General features: G+C 48.1%; 1 protein-coding gene across 1 annotated transcript; it reads left to right on the top strand.

Moving 5' to 3' along the window:
- Positions 1-376: 376 nt before the first annotated feature.
- Positions 377-16,704, top strand: CFAP298 (cilia and flagella associated protein 298). Its single transcript, XM_030880770.3, has 7 exons — positions 377-955; positions 3,214-3,381; positions 7,920-7,987; positions 13,260-13,418; positions 15,123-15,254; positions 15,994-16,089; positions 16,380-16,704. The coding sequence occupies exons 1-7, from the start codon at positions 817-819 to the stop codon at positions 16,488-16,490; spliced, it is 873 nt and encodes a 290-aa protein (XP_030736630.1). The 5' UTR covers positions 377-816; the 3' UTR covers positions 16,491-16,704.
- Positions 16,705-17,101: the final 397 nt, after the last annotated feature.

Below are 17,101 nucleotides of genomic sequence, written 5' to 3' on the forward strand. Positions count from 1 at the left end.
CTTTAATAAGAATTTGTTGGGCAGTGAGTTGCTGGATAGTTTGGGGAGGGTCGCTACGGCAGCAGCCGCTCGAGCCACTCTAGAGATACGAATTCGAATCAGCCCCACGAAGGAGTACGGACACTTTCCCTGACCCTTCAGTGCTGAAAACCGGAGCAGAGGCAGCAGACACCGGGGATCCGCGATCTGAGACAGCCTCCTCTGTGCGTTCCAGACCCGAAGCAGCGGGAGGCATTCCCGGAAGTGGAGACTGGGGGCGGCGGAAATGCTACCGAGGCTCGGAGCTGCGGTGGGGAGACTGCTGCGGGGCTAGGCACCTGTGGGTTCCCACCACCCCACCCATTCCCGACCTAGCAACCTCTTTCCCACCCACCCACCTCCCTGGGTGGAATCTTGGGCCCCAGGCGAGCCGACTGGGCGGCCAGCGCTCCACTCAGCCGGCTGGTCTGTTTGAGGGTTGCCCTGACGACACCCACTTCCGGGAGCAGGGCTCGGCGAATCCGGCTCGCCGGGTGCGGGCGGGCCCCGGAGGCCTTCCCGGACTGTGTGGATCGTTGCTCGCCAGCACCTGCTCCCGGGAGTGGAGGGCGAGGTCTCCGCCCCAGCCTCGGGGTGTGACCTTGAGCGGCGGCCCTCAGACTGTTTCTTTGTTGCTCCTGGCAACAGCCACTTCCGGGAGCGAGTGCAGTTCCCCCAGCAACGCGAGCCCCGGAGCCCCGGGTTCCCGCCTCCCAGCGGCAGTTAGTCGGTCGGTCGTCGCTGTTCGCCGCTCATCCTGGGCCTTCTCGCCTCCTCGGCGGGACCTCCGGGGCCACCATGGTTCTGCTGCACGTGAAGCGGGGCGACGAGAGCCAGTTCCTGCTGCAGGCGCCGGGGAGCACGGAGCTGGAGGAGCTCACGGTGCAGGTGGCCCGGGTCTACAACGGGCGGCTCAAGGTGCAGCGCGTCTGCTCAGGTGCGGCCCGGCGGCGCGGCGAGTTTGCCGGCTGGGTTGGGGTGGGGGCCCGCACCGCGAGGGCCCCGGAAGGGAAGAAGAAACTGGGCCATCTGGGACGAAGTTGGGCGGGACCAGCGAGGCTTTTTCGGGCAGGCTGGGGCCGAGGGTCAAGTTTGTGAAGATTTGCAAAGATATGCGGCAGCCGGGCTTGAAATGGGACAGCGGGGTTCGCCAGAGATGCTTCAAGAGCTGGTGGACCGCGAGGAGAGGCTCCCGGAGCCGGCGGGGAGGGCGCACCCCAGGGTCTGGGAGCCGGGATTGGGGCGCTGTGAGCAAACCGAAATAAACCCTGTACAGAGGAGGCAAGAGGCACAGGAGGGAGCCGGAAGCTTGGGCCCAAGAGCCGGTGTAGTGGATTTCAACAAGTGTGAGAGGTGGCACGACCACTGGGCCGTTTTTTACAAGTGAATTTCCTATTTTGAGACTTTGGAGGTAGAGCAGTTTCCGGTGGTGAGCCCCCCATCTTTGGGATGGCCTTCAGAGGTGAGAAACAGTGAGAGAGCCTCGGTGTTCTTGCCTCTCTTGGTGTTCCCTTCTCCAGGAAGCAAAGCCTGATTCTCCTGTTACAGTGTTTTGGTCACTGTCCTCTCGACACTCTGGAGCAGTGCCGTCCAAGGGAGCTTTCCACCGCGATGGAAAATGTTCCCAGGTTGTGCTGTCCAGTAAGGTATCCACTAAGCACAGGGGGCCGTTGAGCACCACGAAGAAACTGCGTTTTTTATTTCATTGCATTTCAACTTAAATCCAAGTAGCCACGTGCAGCTAGTAACTGCCACATTAGGCAGCGCAGTACTTGACAGGATGCTACTCCAGGTGTGCTCTAGGGTGTGATTGTGTCTATAGTTATACCACGTGATTTTTGTACCATGGAGAACTCCTTAAGCGTCATGGTTTCTACCTTTATGGGTCATATGTATAGTTTCTTAGTAAAATTTACTGACTCCAAAACAAGCTCGATTAAGTGTTATTTTAAAATGAAAGCATTTGGGGAGAAAAGGGCCTCAACTTCTTCTTCTATGAAATTATCCATTGAAATGTGGTGCTGATTGTTCAGGCATGTTAGTGAACTTAAAACCCATTCATTTGGGACTTCCATGGTGGTCCAGTGGTTAAGACTCTGCGCTTCCACTGCAGGGGGCGCGGGTTCGATCCCTGGTGGGGGAACTAAGATCCTACATGCCATGCGACGTGACCAAAAAAAAAACCCAACCCATTCATTTAGTCTACAGTCCTTGTTATCAGCCGTGATTCAGGCAGGTCCCAGTGCTATGCCCACTGAAGACAGGGATGAATGAGACCAGCTCCTTGACCCCCAGATACTTACAGTCTGGTGGGGAGAGAGATAATATGTATTGCATAAATAGCCCATTTAGTTCCACCATTTGTTCCATAGTACTGTATTATTACAGGCCATCTAGTGTCTTCACACAGTGCTATGGGAAGACTTAGCTCCACCTACCTCCTTCATGGAAAGAAAGAAGGGAGAGAGAGAGAGAAGGAAAGAGAAGAAAGAAAGACAGTTTTGCAAGGTTGAAATGTGGATTCGTTTTGGGGTGAATATATACGGAACAGGAAAAATATAAAGCATGCATCTGAATAGTGAACGTGATACTAGAAAATCAAGATCTTGTCTCTGCCACTGTGGAAGGGCATGAGCTGCCTTATATCCTCCCCAATGATCAGATGTACATAAATCCTTTATAAAGTATTTATATAAAGTTTTATATACAGTAGTTGAAGTGTGACCAGAGCAAGCCTCAGGTGATACAGCTGCAAATTAGGGAAGATGAGGATGTTGATAACGGTCTGGCCTACCTCTCAAGGTTAAATTAAATGAGATAAGCTATGTGAACGCACTTGGAAAACCATAACTCCCTATGTGGATGTGTATTCAGACTGTCAATGAATTTGAATTTGTGCTTCCTGAGTGCCGGGAAGTATAACATAGCACCGTGGGTTAGAGCACAGAACCTGTAGCCTGTGAACGGTGGGTAAACACCCAGACTCTCTGCATCTGTTGCCCTAGGACAAATTGGTGAGCATTTGTCAGAGGTCAAGGACAGATCTGGCACATAGCAAGTGGCATCAGAGTGTTTGTTAAATAAAATAGCCAATGGGCAAGACCCCCGACCACTAGGGAGCTTACATTCCAAGAGGTGTAAGGTTTTATGATGATGACTACCATACATATTGTCTAACTTTCTCTTGTTTTTAAGAAATGGAAGAATTAGCAGAACATGGCGTATTTCTCCCTCCCAATATGCAAGGACTGACTGACGACCAAATTGAAGATTTGAAATTAAAGGATGAATGGGGTGAAAAGTGTGTCCCCAGTGCGGGTTCAGTATTTAAAAAGGATGATATTGGACGAAGGAATGGACAAGGTAATTCACATTTTTCTTCTCTCTGCATGCCTGAGTATAGCGATAAGTACGAAAGCAGTTCTTTAAGTTAAAAAATTATGAAATACTTATAAATACAAACTTATAAAATACTTATAAATACAAACTTATAAAATACTGCACCATATAACTACTTGTAAAACACTAATCCAGAATGAATTAGGTGGAAAAGAAGACATCTGTCTTCTTGCTCTAAGTTGCAGCTAACTTTTAAATGTGATAGATGAACCATAAGAAATTACCATTTTTTGTTCTTGTTTCTCTAATTGCTTTAGGTGCAAGGTTAGGTTGTTTATTTGAGATGTTTCCTGTTTCTTAAGGTGGGATTGTATTGCTATAAACTTCCCTCTTAGAACTGCTTTTGCTGCATCCCATAGATTTTGGGTCATCGTGTCTCCATTGTCATTTGTTTCTAGGTATTTTTTTATTTCCTCTTTGATTTCTTCAGTGATCACTTGGTTATTAAGTTATTAAATAGTGTATTGTTTAGCCTCCATGTGTTTGTATTTTTTACAGATCTTTTCCTGTAATTGATATCTAGTCTCATAGCGTTGTGGTTGGAAAAGATACTTGATACAATTTCAGTTTTCTTAAATTTACCAAGGCTTGATTTGTGGCCCAAGATATGATCTATCCTGGAGAATGTTCCATGAGCACTTGAGAAGAAAGTGTATTCTGTTGTTTTTGGATGGAATGTCCTATAAATATCAATTAAGTCCATCTTGTTTAATGTATCATTTAAAGCTTGTGTTTCCTTATTTATTTTCATTTTGGATGATCTGTCCATTGATGAAAGTGGGGTGTTAAAGTCCCCTACTATGAATGTGTTACTGTTGATTTCCCCTTTTATGGCTGTTAGTATTTGCCTTATGTATTGAGGTGCTCCTATGTTGGGTGCATAAATATTTACAATTGTTATAACTTCTTCTTGGATCGATCCCTTGATCATTACGTAGTGTCCTTCTTTGTCTCTTCTAATAGTCTTTATTTTAAAGTCTATTTTGTCTGATATGAGAATTGCTACTCCAGCTTTCTTTTGGTTTCCATTTGCATGGAATATCTTTTTCCTTCCCCTTACTTTCAGTCTGTATGTGTCTCTAGGTCTGAAGTGGCTCTCTTGTAGACAGCATATATATGGGTCTTGTTTTTGTATCCATTCAGCCAATCTGTGTCTTTTGGTGGGAGCATTTCGTCCATTTACATTTAAGGTAATTATTGATATGTATGTTCCTATTCCCATTTTCTTAATTGTTTTGGATTTGTTATTGTAGGTCTTTTCCTTGTCTTGTGTTTCTTGCCTAGAGAAGTTCCTTTAGCATTTGTTATAAAGCTGGTTTGGTGGTGCTGAACTCTCTCAGCTTTTGCTTGTCTGTAAAGGTTTTAATTTCTCCATCAAATAATGAGATCCTTGCTGGGTAGAGTAGAAAGTTAGATCAATGGAACAGGATAGAAAGCCCAGAGATAAACCCACGCACATATGGTTACCTTATCTTTGATAAAGGAGGCAGGAATGTACAGTGGAGAAAGGTCAGCCTCTTCAGTAAGTGGTGCTGGGAAAACTGGACAGGTACATGTAAAAGTATGAGATTAGATTACTCCCTAACACCATACACAAAAATAAGCTCAAAATGGATTAAAGACCTAAATGTAAGGCCAGAAACTATCAAACTCTTAGAGGAAAACATAGGCAGAACACCCTATGACATAAATCACAGCAAGGTCCTTTTTGACCCACCTTCTAGAGAAATGGAAATAAAAACAAAAATAAACAAATGGGACCTAATGAAACTTAAAGGCTTTTGCACAGCAAAGGAAACCATAAACAACACCAAAAGACAACCCTCAGAATGGGAGAAAATGTTTGCAAATGAAGCAACTGACAAAGGATTAATCTCCAAAGTTTACAAGCAGCTCATGCAGCTCAATAACAAAAAAACAAACAACCCAGTCCAAAAATGGGCAGAAGACCTAAATAGACATGTCTCCAAAGAAGATATACAGACTGCCAACAAACACATGAAAGAATGCTCAACATCATTAATCATTAGAGAAATGCAAATCAAAACTACAATGAGATATCATCTCACACTAGTCAGAATGGCCATCATCAAAAAATCTAGAAACAATAAATGCTGGAGAGGGTGTGGAGAAAAGGGAACACTCTTGCACTGCTGGTGGGAATGTGAATTGGTACAGCCCCTATGGAGAACAGTATGGAGGTTCCTTAAAAAACTACAAATAGAACTACCATATGACCCAGCAATCCCACTGCTGGGCATGTACCCTGGGAAAACCATGGTTCAAAAAGAGTCATGTACCAAAATGTTCATTGCAGCTCTATTTACAATAGCCCAGAGATGGAAACAACCTAAGTGTCCATCATCGGATGAATGGATAAAGAAGATGTGGCACATATATACAATGGAATATTACTCAGCCATAAAAAGAAATGAAATTGAGCTATTTGCAATGAGGTGGATGGACCTAGAGTCTGTCATACGGAGTGAAGTAAGTCAGAAGGAGAAAGACAAATACCGTATGCTAACACATATATATGGAATTTAAGAAAAAAAAATGTCATGAAGAACCTAGGGGTAAGACAGGAATAAAGACACAGACCTACTAGAGAATGGACTTGAGGATATGGGGAGGGGGAAGGGTAAGCTGTGACAAAGCGAGAGAGAGGCATGGACATATACACTACCAAATGTAAGGTAGATAGCTAGTGGGAGCTAGTGGGAAGCAGCCGCATAGCACAGGGAGATCAGCTCTGTGCTTGGTGACCGCCTGGAGGGGTGGGGTAGGGAGGGAGGGAGATGCAAGAGGGAAGAGATATGGGAACATATGTATATGTATACCTGATTCACTTTGTTATAAAGCAGAAACTAACACACCATTGTAAAGCAATTATACTACAATAAAGATGTAAAAAAAAAAAAGAAATTACCATTTTTGTAGGCAACAAGTGATTGAAAATTGGCATTTTCATGTGGTTCGACCTAATCGTTTGAGGGGATAATCATTGATAATGTATTGAAGGGTGTGTTTTGTTATAGTTTTTAGATCAGGGTTTATTTAGAGATTCTGTGTGGAAGGAGGAAATAAATGTCAGCCCAACAGTCTCCGCTCGAATTGAGGACATGTCTCTCTTGTACAGAGCAGCTTAGGACACACCAGCACACTGAAGAAATTCCTCTTGTTTTAGTATATGGTTGTTTGTGTGGAATTGGAAGGAAAAAGGGATGATAACCCATTTTGATAGCTTCTTATCCCTTTTAACCTGCATAAAAAACTCCATTTAAAAGACTATAGGTGCTTCCCTGGTGGCGCAGTGGTTGAGAGTCCACCTGCCAATGCAGGGGACATGGGTTCGTGCCCCGGTCCGGGAAGATCCCACATGCCGCGGAGCAGCTAGGTTCGTGAGCCATGGCTGCTGAGCCTGCACGTCCGGAGCCTGTGTTCCGCAACGGGAGAGGCCACAACAGTGAGAGGCCCGCGTACGGCAAAAAACACAAAAACATCAACAAAAAAGACTATAATTGGGACTTCCCTGGTGACGCAGTGGTTACGAATCCGCCTACCAATGCAGGGGACACGCGTTCAAGTCCTGGTCCGGGAAGATCCCACATGCTGCGGAGCAACTAAACCCGTTCACCGCAACTACTGAACCTGTGCTCTACAGCCCGCGAGCCACAACTACTGAGCCCATGTGCCACAACTACTGAAGCCCGTGTGCCTAGAGCCCGTGCTCTGCAACAAGAGAAGCCACTGCAATGAGAAGCCCACGCACCACAATGAAGAGTAGGCCGAACTCGCTGCAACTAGAGAAAGCCTGCGCGCAGCAACGAAGACCCAATGCAGCCAAATAAATAAATAAAGAAAGTTTATCATGGATTCTTTAAAAAATAAAATAAAATAAAAGACTATAATTGATCAGTCAACAAACACCTAAGTATCTACTATGCCCTTAAAACACTATTAGGAGCGAAAGAAATAAAGTGTCCCTATAAGGCCTTTGCATGCTCAGAAATTTTTTTTTTTAGTATTGAAGATAATAGGAATTTCTAGTATTGTTTCTTTTCAACGTTAACCTAGAAAATAGTTGGTTGTCTTCCACATCTTTTCATACCTAAACCCATTCTCAATTTGGAGAGATCTTTTGCTTTTTAGGAGGAATTGCATGAATGAAAAAACTAATGGTACTCGTAAGAAGAGTTAACAGTTTATTTTTACCAGTTCATTATTCATCTTTAACCAAGATTGTCTTAATCACTTTTATTTTAATACAGTTTTGTATTTCTAGTATTTTCAATGGCTATGTTATTTATTCAGCATATGAAGTTTGAAAGATTTTTACCTAATTTCTTACAGCCAGCTCTCCTGTATCCCTCATCTGAATTCCATTCTTATACTTTCTCTCATCTCCCTTCCTCCCTGACGCAGACAGAAGGGATTAAGATGTTTAAGAAGAGTTTTAAAGATGGCTGTCTCTCTCCCCCTTCCCTTTTTTATTTTCATAGCTCCAAATGAAAAGATGAAGCAAGTTTTAAAGAAGACTATAGAAGAAGCCAAAGCAATAATATCGAAGGTTAGCTTTTTAAATGAAGCCTTTCTTTCCTTTCCTTTCCTCCCTCTCTCCTTCCCTCCCTCTCCCTCTCTGTCTTTCCTTTTCTCTTTCCTTCTTTCTTTCTTTTTCTTTCTTTCTTTCTTTTCTTCCTTTCTCTCTCTTTCTTTCTCTCCCTCTCTTTCTCTCCCCCTCCCTCCTTCCCTCCTTCCTCCTTCCAGAGGCAAGGGAAACAAGCATGTTCGGGGTGGGCCCTAGCTTTTCCTTTTCATAATTGTCCTCAATCCTCCCAGTTCTTTCAGGTCTGACAGAAATGGGTATCGGCTTGTGTAAATGTGGTTCACGTATGAATTGATGCATATATGATTTTGTTTCCTTAACTTTTTTTTTTTTAGTTGAAGTATAGTTGATTTACAATATTGTGTCAGTGTCAGGTGCACCGCATGGTGATTCAGTTGTGGTTTTTCCTGATTATATTCTATTTTAGGTTATTACAAGATATTAACTATAAGTTCCTGTGCTACACAGTAAACCCGTACTGCTTGTCCGTTTTATGTGTTGTAGTTTGTAACCCTTAAGAACTAATGAAAGTGGAATGGGGAGATGCGAACGTTGTAACCACATGCTGGATCTACAGATACCTGACTGGCACAGCATGTGTTTATTACGAATTAGCTTTTTGTAATTGTCTTAAGTATTTACACAAAAAGTGTTTCATTGAAGGAGAAATATACCATTGACATGCCTATACTGTGAGTCTGGAGGAGAATAATTTAAGGATTTTTCAAGAATTGAATGTTTTTATCAGTCGCTTTTGTTTATGTGTCGCTGGGACTAGTTGCTCCCACCCGCCACTGCAGGCCTTCTCACTTGATAACTGCTTTTTCTTCTGTTCCTCTCAATGCACTGGGCATAACTGTTATTTCTAAACCAACATTTCCCAAATTCTTCAAGCTCTTAACTAATCCTTTAAGTGCTTCAGGAAAGGCTGCCCTTCTGCCTGTTAATATAGGAAAGACTCTGGGAAAGCCGACAAGGAAGGCTTCGGTTCGATCCAATGTTTGCAAAATACATTTGACTGCAGAACCTTTTTTTAAAAGGATAATAGCTAGTAACATCTAGTCAAATGGGCACATCTCAGAGCACGTTAGGAGAAGAGTGGCCTGGACCCTGCTCCGCCCCCTTCACTCCCCACTCTTGCTTCTGTGGGTATCCTTCCTATTCATTTGTATCACTTCTTCCCTTTGCCTGTGTGTCTTTTTACATAGTCATGTCATAGTTGAGAGAGAGAGGTTTCCCAGGGGCTCCAGTCGCTATGCTGCAGCGATTTTCCCAAAGTTGCAGAGCTCCTGGGTGGCCAGGCCTCACTTCTCACCCGGGGCTTCCACGCTGCTTCCCAAATGCAGCCGGCGTCGCTCTCGCCTCCCTAGACCCTGCCCTGCGGGGGGCACTTAGCCCTGTGGGTCAGAACCCACTGGGCGAGCAGGAAGGAAGAGTTCAGGTCCCAGCAGCCCCACTGTGACCAGTCCCTTGGCCCTGGGCCTGGGACTCCACCTCCATTGCTCAGGTTCCTCAGGGGGAGAGTGGAAGACGGTGGAATATCGAAACTGGGGCTCCTTGGGGTGGGACGATGGTGTCCATGCCGCCTCTCTTCCTGGGACCCACCCTCTGCTGTGAGTGGGAGACCAGGACAGCGGGGAATCTCTGTCGTCCTGAGGCCGCACCGTGAGTTTCTCTGTTACCCAACCATGGCATCTGGTGGGGAATCACCGCCCTTGACATTGGTGGAGTTTTTGTAGAAAATGACCCCGTGGCGCCCCCTTTCTGCATATATTGGTAGTGGGGGGTGGAGCCCTCCGAGTGGGACAGCTTCCCTCCGGTGACCCCGGATCCGGGAGATCGTCACACCGTCTCTACGGCATATGCCCCTCCTGGGAAGGCCTGATTTATGAGGATGTATGACTTGGAAACAATTTCACAAGCCGCACTGGGAGTAGGTAAGGCAGGAATATTACCTCCGTCCTACAGATGAGAACGTAGGTTTAGAGAGTTTAAATCTGGGCCTCCAGGGCATTCTGTCTTCCCTGGGGTGCATCAGCTTCAGGCCACGGGTGCTGCCTGGTCCCCGGTCCCCCCGGGACTTGGGCATCCACGCTGATGATCCGTGTTGCACCAGGTCACGGGACTCCTGCATTTCCTCGGAAGCAAGGATTTTCACCTCCCTTCCGTGTCACTTGCCTACAGCTCGGTCAGGTTATAACTCACAGTTACTCAGAGCGGTTCCGTCTCAGATGTGGGCCCTGATGTCGCCCTCGTAGTGCAGGATCCTCCACCCTTCCCTGCCCCCGCCCTTGCCCCCCAGCCCCTTGTCAGCGTGCCGAGGGTTCCCGATAACCCCTCTCCCCTGCCTTGCCTCCCAGCCCAGCGGGGCCCCAGGTGGCCTCTTCCGGGCTCCGGGTCTCTGCGTGGCCCGTGCTCCTGGCCTGACCTCCTTTGCTGAGCAAGCTCTGACCTCATGGGGACTGCGGGCCCGCTGGCCCTCCCCCCAGCCTGTCTCAGACCTTTCCTCTCCTTGGGCTCCTGCCCTCTCACCTTCTCCGTGGTGGCAGATCTGCCTCCTGCTTTGGTAGTGAGGTCGAGGCCGTCTGGCGTAAGCCCTCGGTTTTCTGTCCCCCCTGCAAACCGTCTCTTCCTGCATCTCTCTCGTTCTTCCCTCGAAACTGACCAGTGTCTCCTGCCCCTGGGCTCTCCCACTTCCGCTGCTGCCCCCACTCCAGCTGGTCTGCATCCCCCCTTCTAGAAACCCAGGAGGAATAATGCCTTTAGGCTCTCCTGTCCTATGGCAGCATCTGCTCTGTAAGCACACTCGGGCCTCCTACCTTAGCCTGAAATCAATCCTCTGCAGCTTAACCTTCCACCTGCCCCCCCAACACTCGCCTCCCCCATCTTCCCACCCCCAGCAGCTTTCCCGAAGGAGAGGCCCCCAGATCCTCGGACCAGATGCTCCCGGGTTTCTCAGAACCTGGCCTCTGTTTTCTTCCGCCACAGAAATGGCCGCCTCAGGACCAACAGTGACCCCCCTCCTGCAAATCCAGGGGCTTTTCCCGTCTGACTCCTGGACCCCTCTCTGTCTTTCGACCACGTACATGAGCCTCCTCTATCCCGGTTCCCTCCCGGCTTCCTGGGTGCTGTTTTCTCTGGCTCTTGCCTCTTAAATTTGGTGTTTCTCAAAGTACTTTATCCTGAATCTCTTCTCTTTTCTTTCTGCTCTTTCTTCCTCGGCATTTTATCTTCTCTGCCAAATACAGATTCCACTCTCCACAATAACTCTCAAGTCTCTGTCCTCTACCCCAGCATCTTCCTTTACTTGCAACCTGAGTTTCCAGCTGGTTTCTAGAAGGTTCTACCTGAAAGTCCAACCAGCACTTCAAACTCAAGTTTTCTAGACCTGAACTCATTGATTCCTCTGCCCTGTGTTCTTTACCCAAGAGGAAGCACTTCCTGCAGACTTTCTATTTCTACTAAGAGCCACTGCTGTCTCGGTTATCCAGGCTCAGTGTCACCTTCGTCGCTTCCTCTCTGTCACTCGTATGCCTTAGGTCTGGTCCTGTACCGTCCACTCCCATGGATTTAAGATGCATCTTAAATCCAACCCCTCGTTTCATTTCCACGGTCACCACTTTATTTAAGGCTCCCCGATAGCCTTTTTTTTTTTTTTTTTTCTCCCCGGTACGCGGGCCTCTCACTGCTGTGGCCTCTCCCGTTGCGGAGCACAGGCTCCAGATGCGCAGGCTCAGCGGCCACGGCTCACGGGCCCAGCTGCTGCGTAGCTTGTGGGATCCTCCTGGACCGGGGCACGAACCCGCGTCCCCCGCATCAGCAGGCGGACTCCCAACCACTGCGCCGCCAGGGAAGCTCCCCTGATAGCCTTTGTGTTCAGACACCAGCTGGGGGGCCTGTAACTCAGCTCTGACACTAACTACCCAGAGCTGGCATGGACCCCGCAAGCTAAAGGGTGAGTTCCTCAGCCAGACTCGCCCGACTTCCGGCACCAGGTGACCTGCACTCTGTCTGGTTTGGCCGCAGGTTTGGAGGTTCCCACCACCCCACTTCAGGTTCAGTGATTTGCTGGAATGACGCACCGAACACGCTGCAAGTGCTGTAGTTCCTATTTTGTTATAAAGTTTTGTTACAAAGCATACAACTCCCGGATGGGAGAGACCCAGAGAGCACAGTTAGAGCCAGGGGCAGGGGGTGCAGAACCTCCGTGGCCACTCCTCCTCGTGGACCCCGGCTGCACACCTTCAGTGTGCTCTCCATCCAGGAGCTCCACTGAGCTTCAGCGTCCAGAATTTTTATCAGGGTTTCATTGTGTGGACCTGATTGGTTAAATCAGTGGCCACAAGACTGAGCTCCTCTCCAATCCCCTTCTCCAGAGGTGGTGATGATGGGGGTGCGGGGAGGGTGTCTGAAAGCTCCAACCTGCTAGTCCCAGCTTGGGCTTCCTGGGGGGGCCACCGCTCCCCAAACTATCCAGGGGTTCACATGGATCACCTCGTCAGCATGAACCCAGGTCTGGTCAGAGGGGGCTGGTTAGGAATACTGACAACCCTATCACTCGGGAAATGCCAAGGGTTTTTGAAGCTCTGCGCCAGGAACAGGGGGCAAAGACCAGATACACTCTCGATTACGTCACACCTTTCTCTGCATTCTTCAGAGCCTGCTACGTGGTCTGCCCCCGCCCGGGTCCATTCTACAACCACTGCAAGATGAGTCTCACAGCGTCACCACTTCTTCCCAGAGAAGCCACTCGCTGCCCATCACCTCACTGTCAATGCTAACTCCTCAGCCTGGCGTTCACGGCCATCCCAAAACAGGCTCCAGCCTGGCCGGCCAGCAGTGCCTTCCCTTCCCTGAGCTGCGTGGGCTGCGAGCTGTTACCTGCTTTTCTTTGCCGTTGCTCGTCCTGAAGCACTCTGTTCCCTGAGATGCCGTCCCCTCTGCCCTGTTTCCTGATGCCCTCTCGCATCTGTACCGCTGGACTGGGGTTCCTCCCCTCAGAGTGTCCTCTGCACTTCACCCCTCTTGGTGCCGCTCGTATCCTGCCTTATAACCTAGGTCGTGGTGGCCATGGCTCAGCCCCAGAAATAGACCGTAGTCCCTTTGGTAGTGAGCGCCGTCTCATTCTTTCTGTCGCTCTGGCAGTATCTGGCACGGGTCTTGTACAAGAACTTGATTGAGATTTGTTGAATTGATGAGCTGCATCATAGATAACGATGCCTGTAATCATTTTCAGAAACACGTGGAAGCCAACGTCTGCGTTACCATGGAGATGGTGAAAGACGCCTTGGACCAGCTTCGAGGTGCAGTGATGATTGTTTATCCCATGGGGTTGCCGCCATACGATCCTATCCGGATGGAATTTGAAAATAAAGAAGATCTGTCGGGGAGTCAGGTATGTGGCTCTTGGGGTTTCTTCCAGGTGAGTCCCTTCCCTCCCCCAGCCCCCAAAGAGCAGCAGCCCCTCCGATTTGACCTTTCTCTGCTGATGTAGTTTGTTGCTTCATACACAGCTTTCCATTTTGCTAGACTAGGCTTCAGAGCAGAGTTGTGAATTCAGGGGAGGACCCCGAGGATGTGCTCCTGGCTGAGGCCTTGGCCCCCACACACAGGGGTGGCAAGAGACAAGGGAGTAACTGAAAACAGTCCCATTTTCTTTGACCACTGGGAAGCCAAAACCCTAATTCATGCCTATTTCTACCCAAACGTATCGGTCCCTGTGCATGGAATTTTGTGTTCTAGCCTTATCTCTTTTTTTTCCCCCAATACATTTATTTATTTATTTATTCGTTCATTCATTCATTCATTCTTGGCTGCGTTGGGTCTTCGTTGCTGCACGTGGGCTTTCTCTAGTTGTGGCGAGCAGGGGCTACCCTTCGTCGCGGTGCACGGGCTTCTCATTGCGGTGGCTTCTCTTGCTGCGGAGCATGGGCTCTAGGCACGTGGGCTTCAGTAGTTGTGGCTCGCGGGCTGTAGAGCGCAGGCTCAGTAGTTCTGGCGCACAGGCTTAGTTGCTCCGCAGCACGTGGGAGCTTCCCGGACCAGGGCTCGAACCCGTGTCCCCCGCATTGGCAGGCGGATTCTTAACCACTGCGCCACCAGGGAAGCCCCTAGCCTTACCTCTTGCTCCTTATTATTTTCTTAGCTTTATGTTCCACTTTCCTTTGTTTTTCTCATTTTTTCATTCCTTATCCTGTGGGACAGTATCTTTTTCTCTGAGCCATCTTAAATAGGCAGGATATGCAGAAGCAAACGAACAGCCCCATTATACCTATACAGCTCTTCCTCAATTTATGATGGGATTATGCCCCAACAAACCCAGCGTAAGTTGAAAATATTATAAGTTGAAAATGCATTGAATACATTTAACCTACCAAATATCATAGCTTAGCCTAGCCCACCTGAAACGTGCTCAGAACACTTACATTAGCCAGCCGTTGGGCAAAGTCATCTAACACAAAGCCCGTTTTATAATAGTGTGATTTATTGAATACTGTACTAAAAGTGAAGAACAGAACTGTTGTCCGGTACGGACAGTTGTATCGGTTGATGACTCTGGCGATCACAAGTTACTGCCGTTGCCCAGCATCACGAGAAAGTCTCGTACTCTACATCACCAGGCCGAGAAGAAATCAAAATTCAAAATTTAAAGCATGGCTTCTACTGAATGCCTATCACTTTCACACCATCATACGGTCAAAAAGTCATAAATCGAACCATCGTAAGTCAGAGGCTTTTGTATTTAAACACCCAGCAGGATCCCCGTCTTCTTCCCTGGCAGTAACCTAAAAATCCATCTAAGACAGACCTTGTATCATGGATGAGGGTGCAAATGAGATAGGATACCCGCCACCTTCCAGAAGTGACCTGAGTCAGGGCATGAGTTGAAACTAACAGGAAAGGTGCTGAAATGAGTGAGGGCTTTGAGTCGGGGGCATTAGTGCTGCCCGTGGGGGACGGCAGGGGAGGGCAGGGTGCTGGAAGCCTTCCCACTTCCGATGCTGGGAGGGGCATTGGCCAGGCTCCCTGCCCACAGGGCCGGGCCACACCCTTGGCCGTGTCCTGACTACCTTAAAGCTGGTTCTTACCGTGAACCCAGGCAGCACTCAGTGTCATCTCAGAATCAGAGGCACAATTGTGGTGGGCAGCGAAGGAGCTAAGACGAACAAAGAAGCTTTCGGACTACGTGGGGAAGAATGAAAAAACCAAAATTATCGTCAAGATTCAGCGGGTAAGTACTTTAACATGTCACTATTTTTCGCTTACTTGCAAACTGATAAAACTTCACATTAAATCTGAAAGATTTAAACTCTTGTGCAGACACTTTAATCCTGCCGGTCCAGGCTTAAAGTCAAACTGTCCTCTTTATGGGGCAACAAAAACATGAAGGAAATATGGATCGGTGGACGGTGTCTGGAGTTTGTTTTAATTGGGGGGAAAGGAGAGTATGCTGCGTTCATTTCAACTTTAAAAATGAGGCCTACCAAAAAAAAAAAAAAAAAAAGGGCTTACAAGTAACTAAAAATGTTTCTTGAAATGAAAAATACAGCCCAGAGCACTGATCTCAAGTTTTTCTAAGTGCTGACAGTCTGTGAAAGAGGTGGAGGGCTGGAGACCTGCAAGGACTTCGTGTGGAGCCGTATACCTGCAGGCTGCTTTGCTGTGTGCTCTCTCCTAAATCATCTCTATAGTTTGGGGGCAGCAGGGTCCCCCACGATTGTCTCTACCCCTCCCTCACTGGACCTGCAGTGGCTGACTTGGGAATGGCTGTGACCAACACGGCACCCTCCAGCCTCCACTGTGAGGGCCCAGGGCCAGAGCGAGACTCCCCTCGTGATCCGCTGTGGATGACCAGAGATGCATGGCCTGTTTATCTTTAGCAGTCGGCAAAGGCAGTTGTAAGGCGTGAGCTGTAACTTCCTTATAAGAACGCCTCAGTCCGCAATTTGCTGTCCCCCCCGTCTTTTCAGAGGGGGCAAGGAGCTCCAGCGCGAGAACCCATCATTAGCAGTGAGGAGCAGAAGCAGCTGATGCTTTTCTATCACAGAAGACAAGAGGAGCTCAAGGTACCGTGTGACTGATGGATCCTCAGCTAGCTGGCGCCTGGGGCGTTCGCCCCCCACCCCCAGGCCTTACTCTGGTCACGGGGGTAGCTCGGGGGGCTCTGCAGGATGTGGTGAGGGCACGTCCTGAGCTCCAGCCTCGCCAGGGCTGCGGGGCCCCTGGCCGGTGTCCGCCTGCCTTAGGCTCTGGAGGTGTCCTGCTTCTGGGGACGTGGGGAGCAAGGAGGTTGGTCGTGGGTTCTGCAGAACACTTTCCTGAAATGCCTTCCTGAGCAAAATACGTTTGTGTCCAGAAACTGGAAGAAAATGACGACGATTCCTGTTTAAATTCTCCGTGGGCAGATAACACTGCTTTGAAAAGACATTTTCATGGAGTAAAAGACATAAAGTGGAGACCAAGATGAAGTTCACCGGTTGATGAAGCTTTCTAAAATATTAGCTCACCTTTCTTTTGGCAAAATAATAATAATAATAACTAAAAAGGACACCCACAGCTCTCTTTGAAAGTTGTTGAAATTTCTGGTTTTCCTAGTTGTTTTTCAGTTTGAATGTTTAAAATAAAAGTTATTCAAGGTTTTAGAACTTAATAAATACATTCTCAAAAGAATCCGCCTAAACTATTTTTATTTCAGGACGACTATCTACTAATCTGAGGTTTTTCTTTGGCAAACTACTGAAGATATAGTTACAAACATTTTTTGCTTCCTGATTGCTGTATTGCAGGAGGTTGAAAGTACCTTTTGTCCCAGGGATCTGCTGTGAAACTTGGCTGTCAGTGGCCACTAGAGGCCGCCCGTCACTTCCTTACCCGCATTCTTCCTGGGCCCTCCCTGTGGAACTGTCAGAGGCCCAATTCTCAATCTTGTTTCAGAGACTGGCAGGGGGTCTAAGTGTAGCCTCGTGTCTCCCAGCTTCAAAGGTGAAGTTCACCCCCTGGTTGAGACCTGGCTGGTCTTGTCTTCCAGGTGTAAAGGCTGTACCTGTGATGGAAGTTGGGTGGCCAAACTAGACTAAC

The sequence above is a fragment of the Globicephala melas genome, chromosome 4, assembly GCF_963455315.2.
Source record: "Globicephala melas chromosome 4, mGloMel1.2, whole genome shotgun sequence".
Lineage (NCBI taxonomy): Eukaryota > Metazoa > Chordata > Mammalia > Artiodactyla > Delphinidae > Globicephala > Globicephala melas.

Coding starts and splice junctions, on each gene's coding strand:
- CFAP298 (XM_030880770.3), top strand. CDS start 817: ATGGTTCTGCTGCACGTGAAGCGGGGCGACGAGAGCCAGTTCCTGCTG. Junction 3,382..7,919: donor TGGACGAAGGAATGGACAAG/GTAATTCACATT, acceptor TTATTTTCATAG/CTCCAAATGAAAAGATGAAG. Junction 15,255..15,993: donor TTATCGTCAAGATTCAGCGG/GTAAGTACTTTA, acceptor CCGTCTTTTCAG/AGGGGGCAAGGAGCTCCAGC.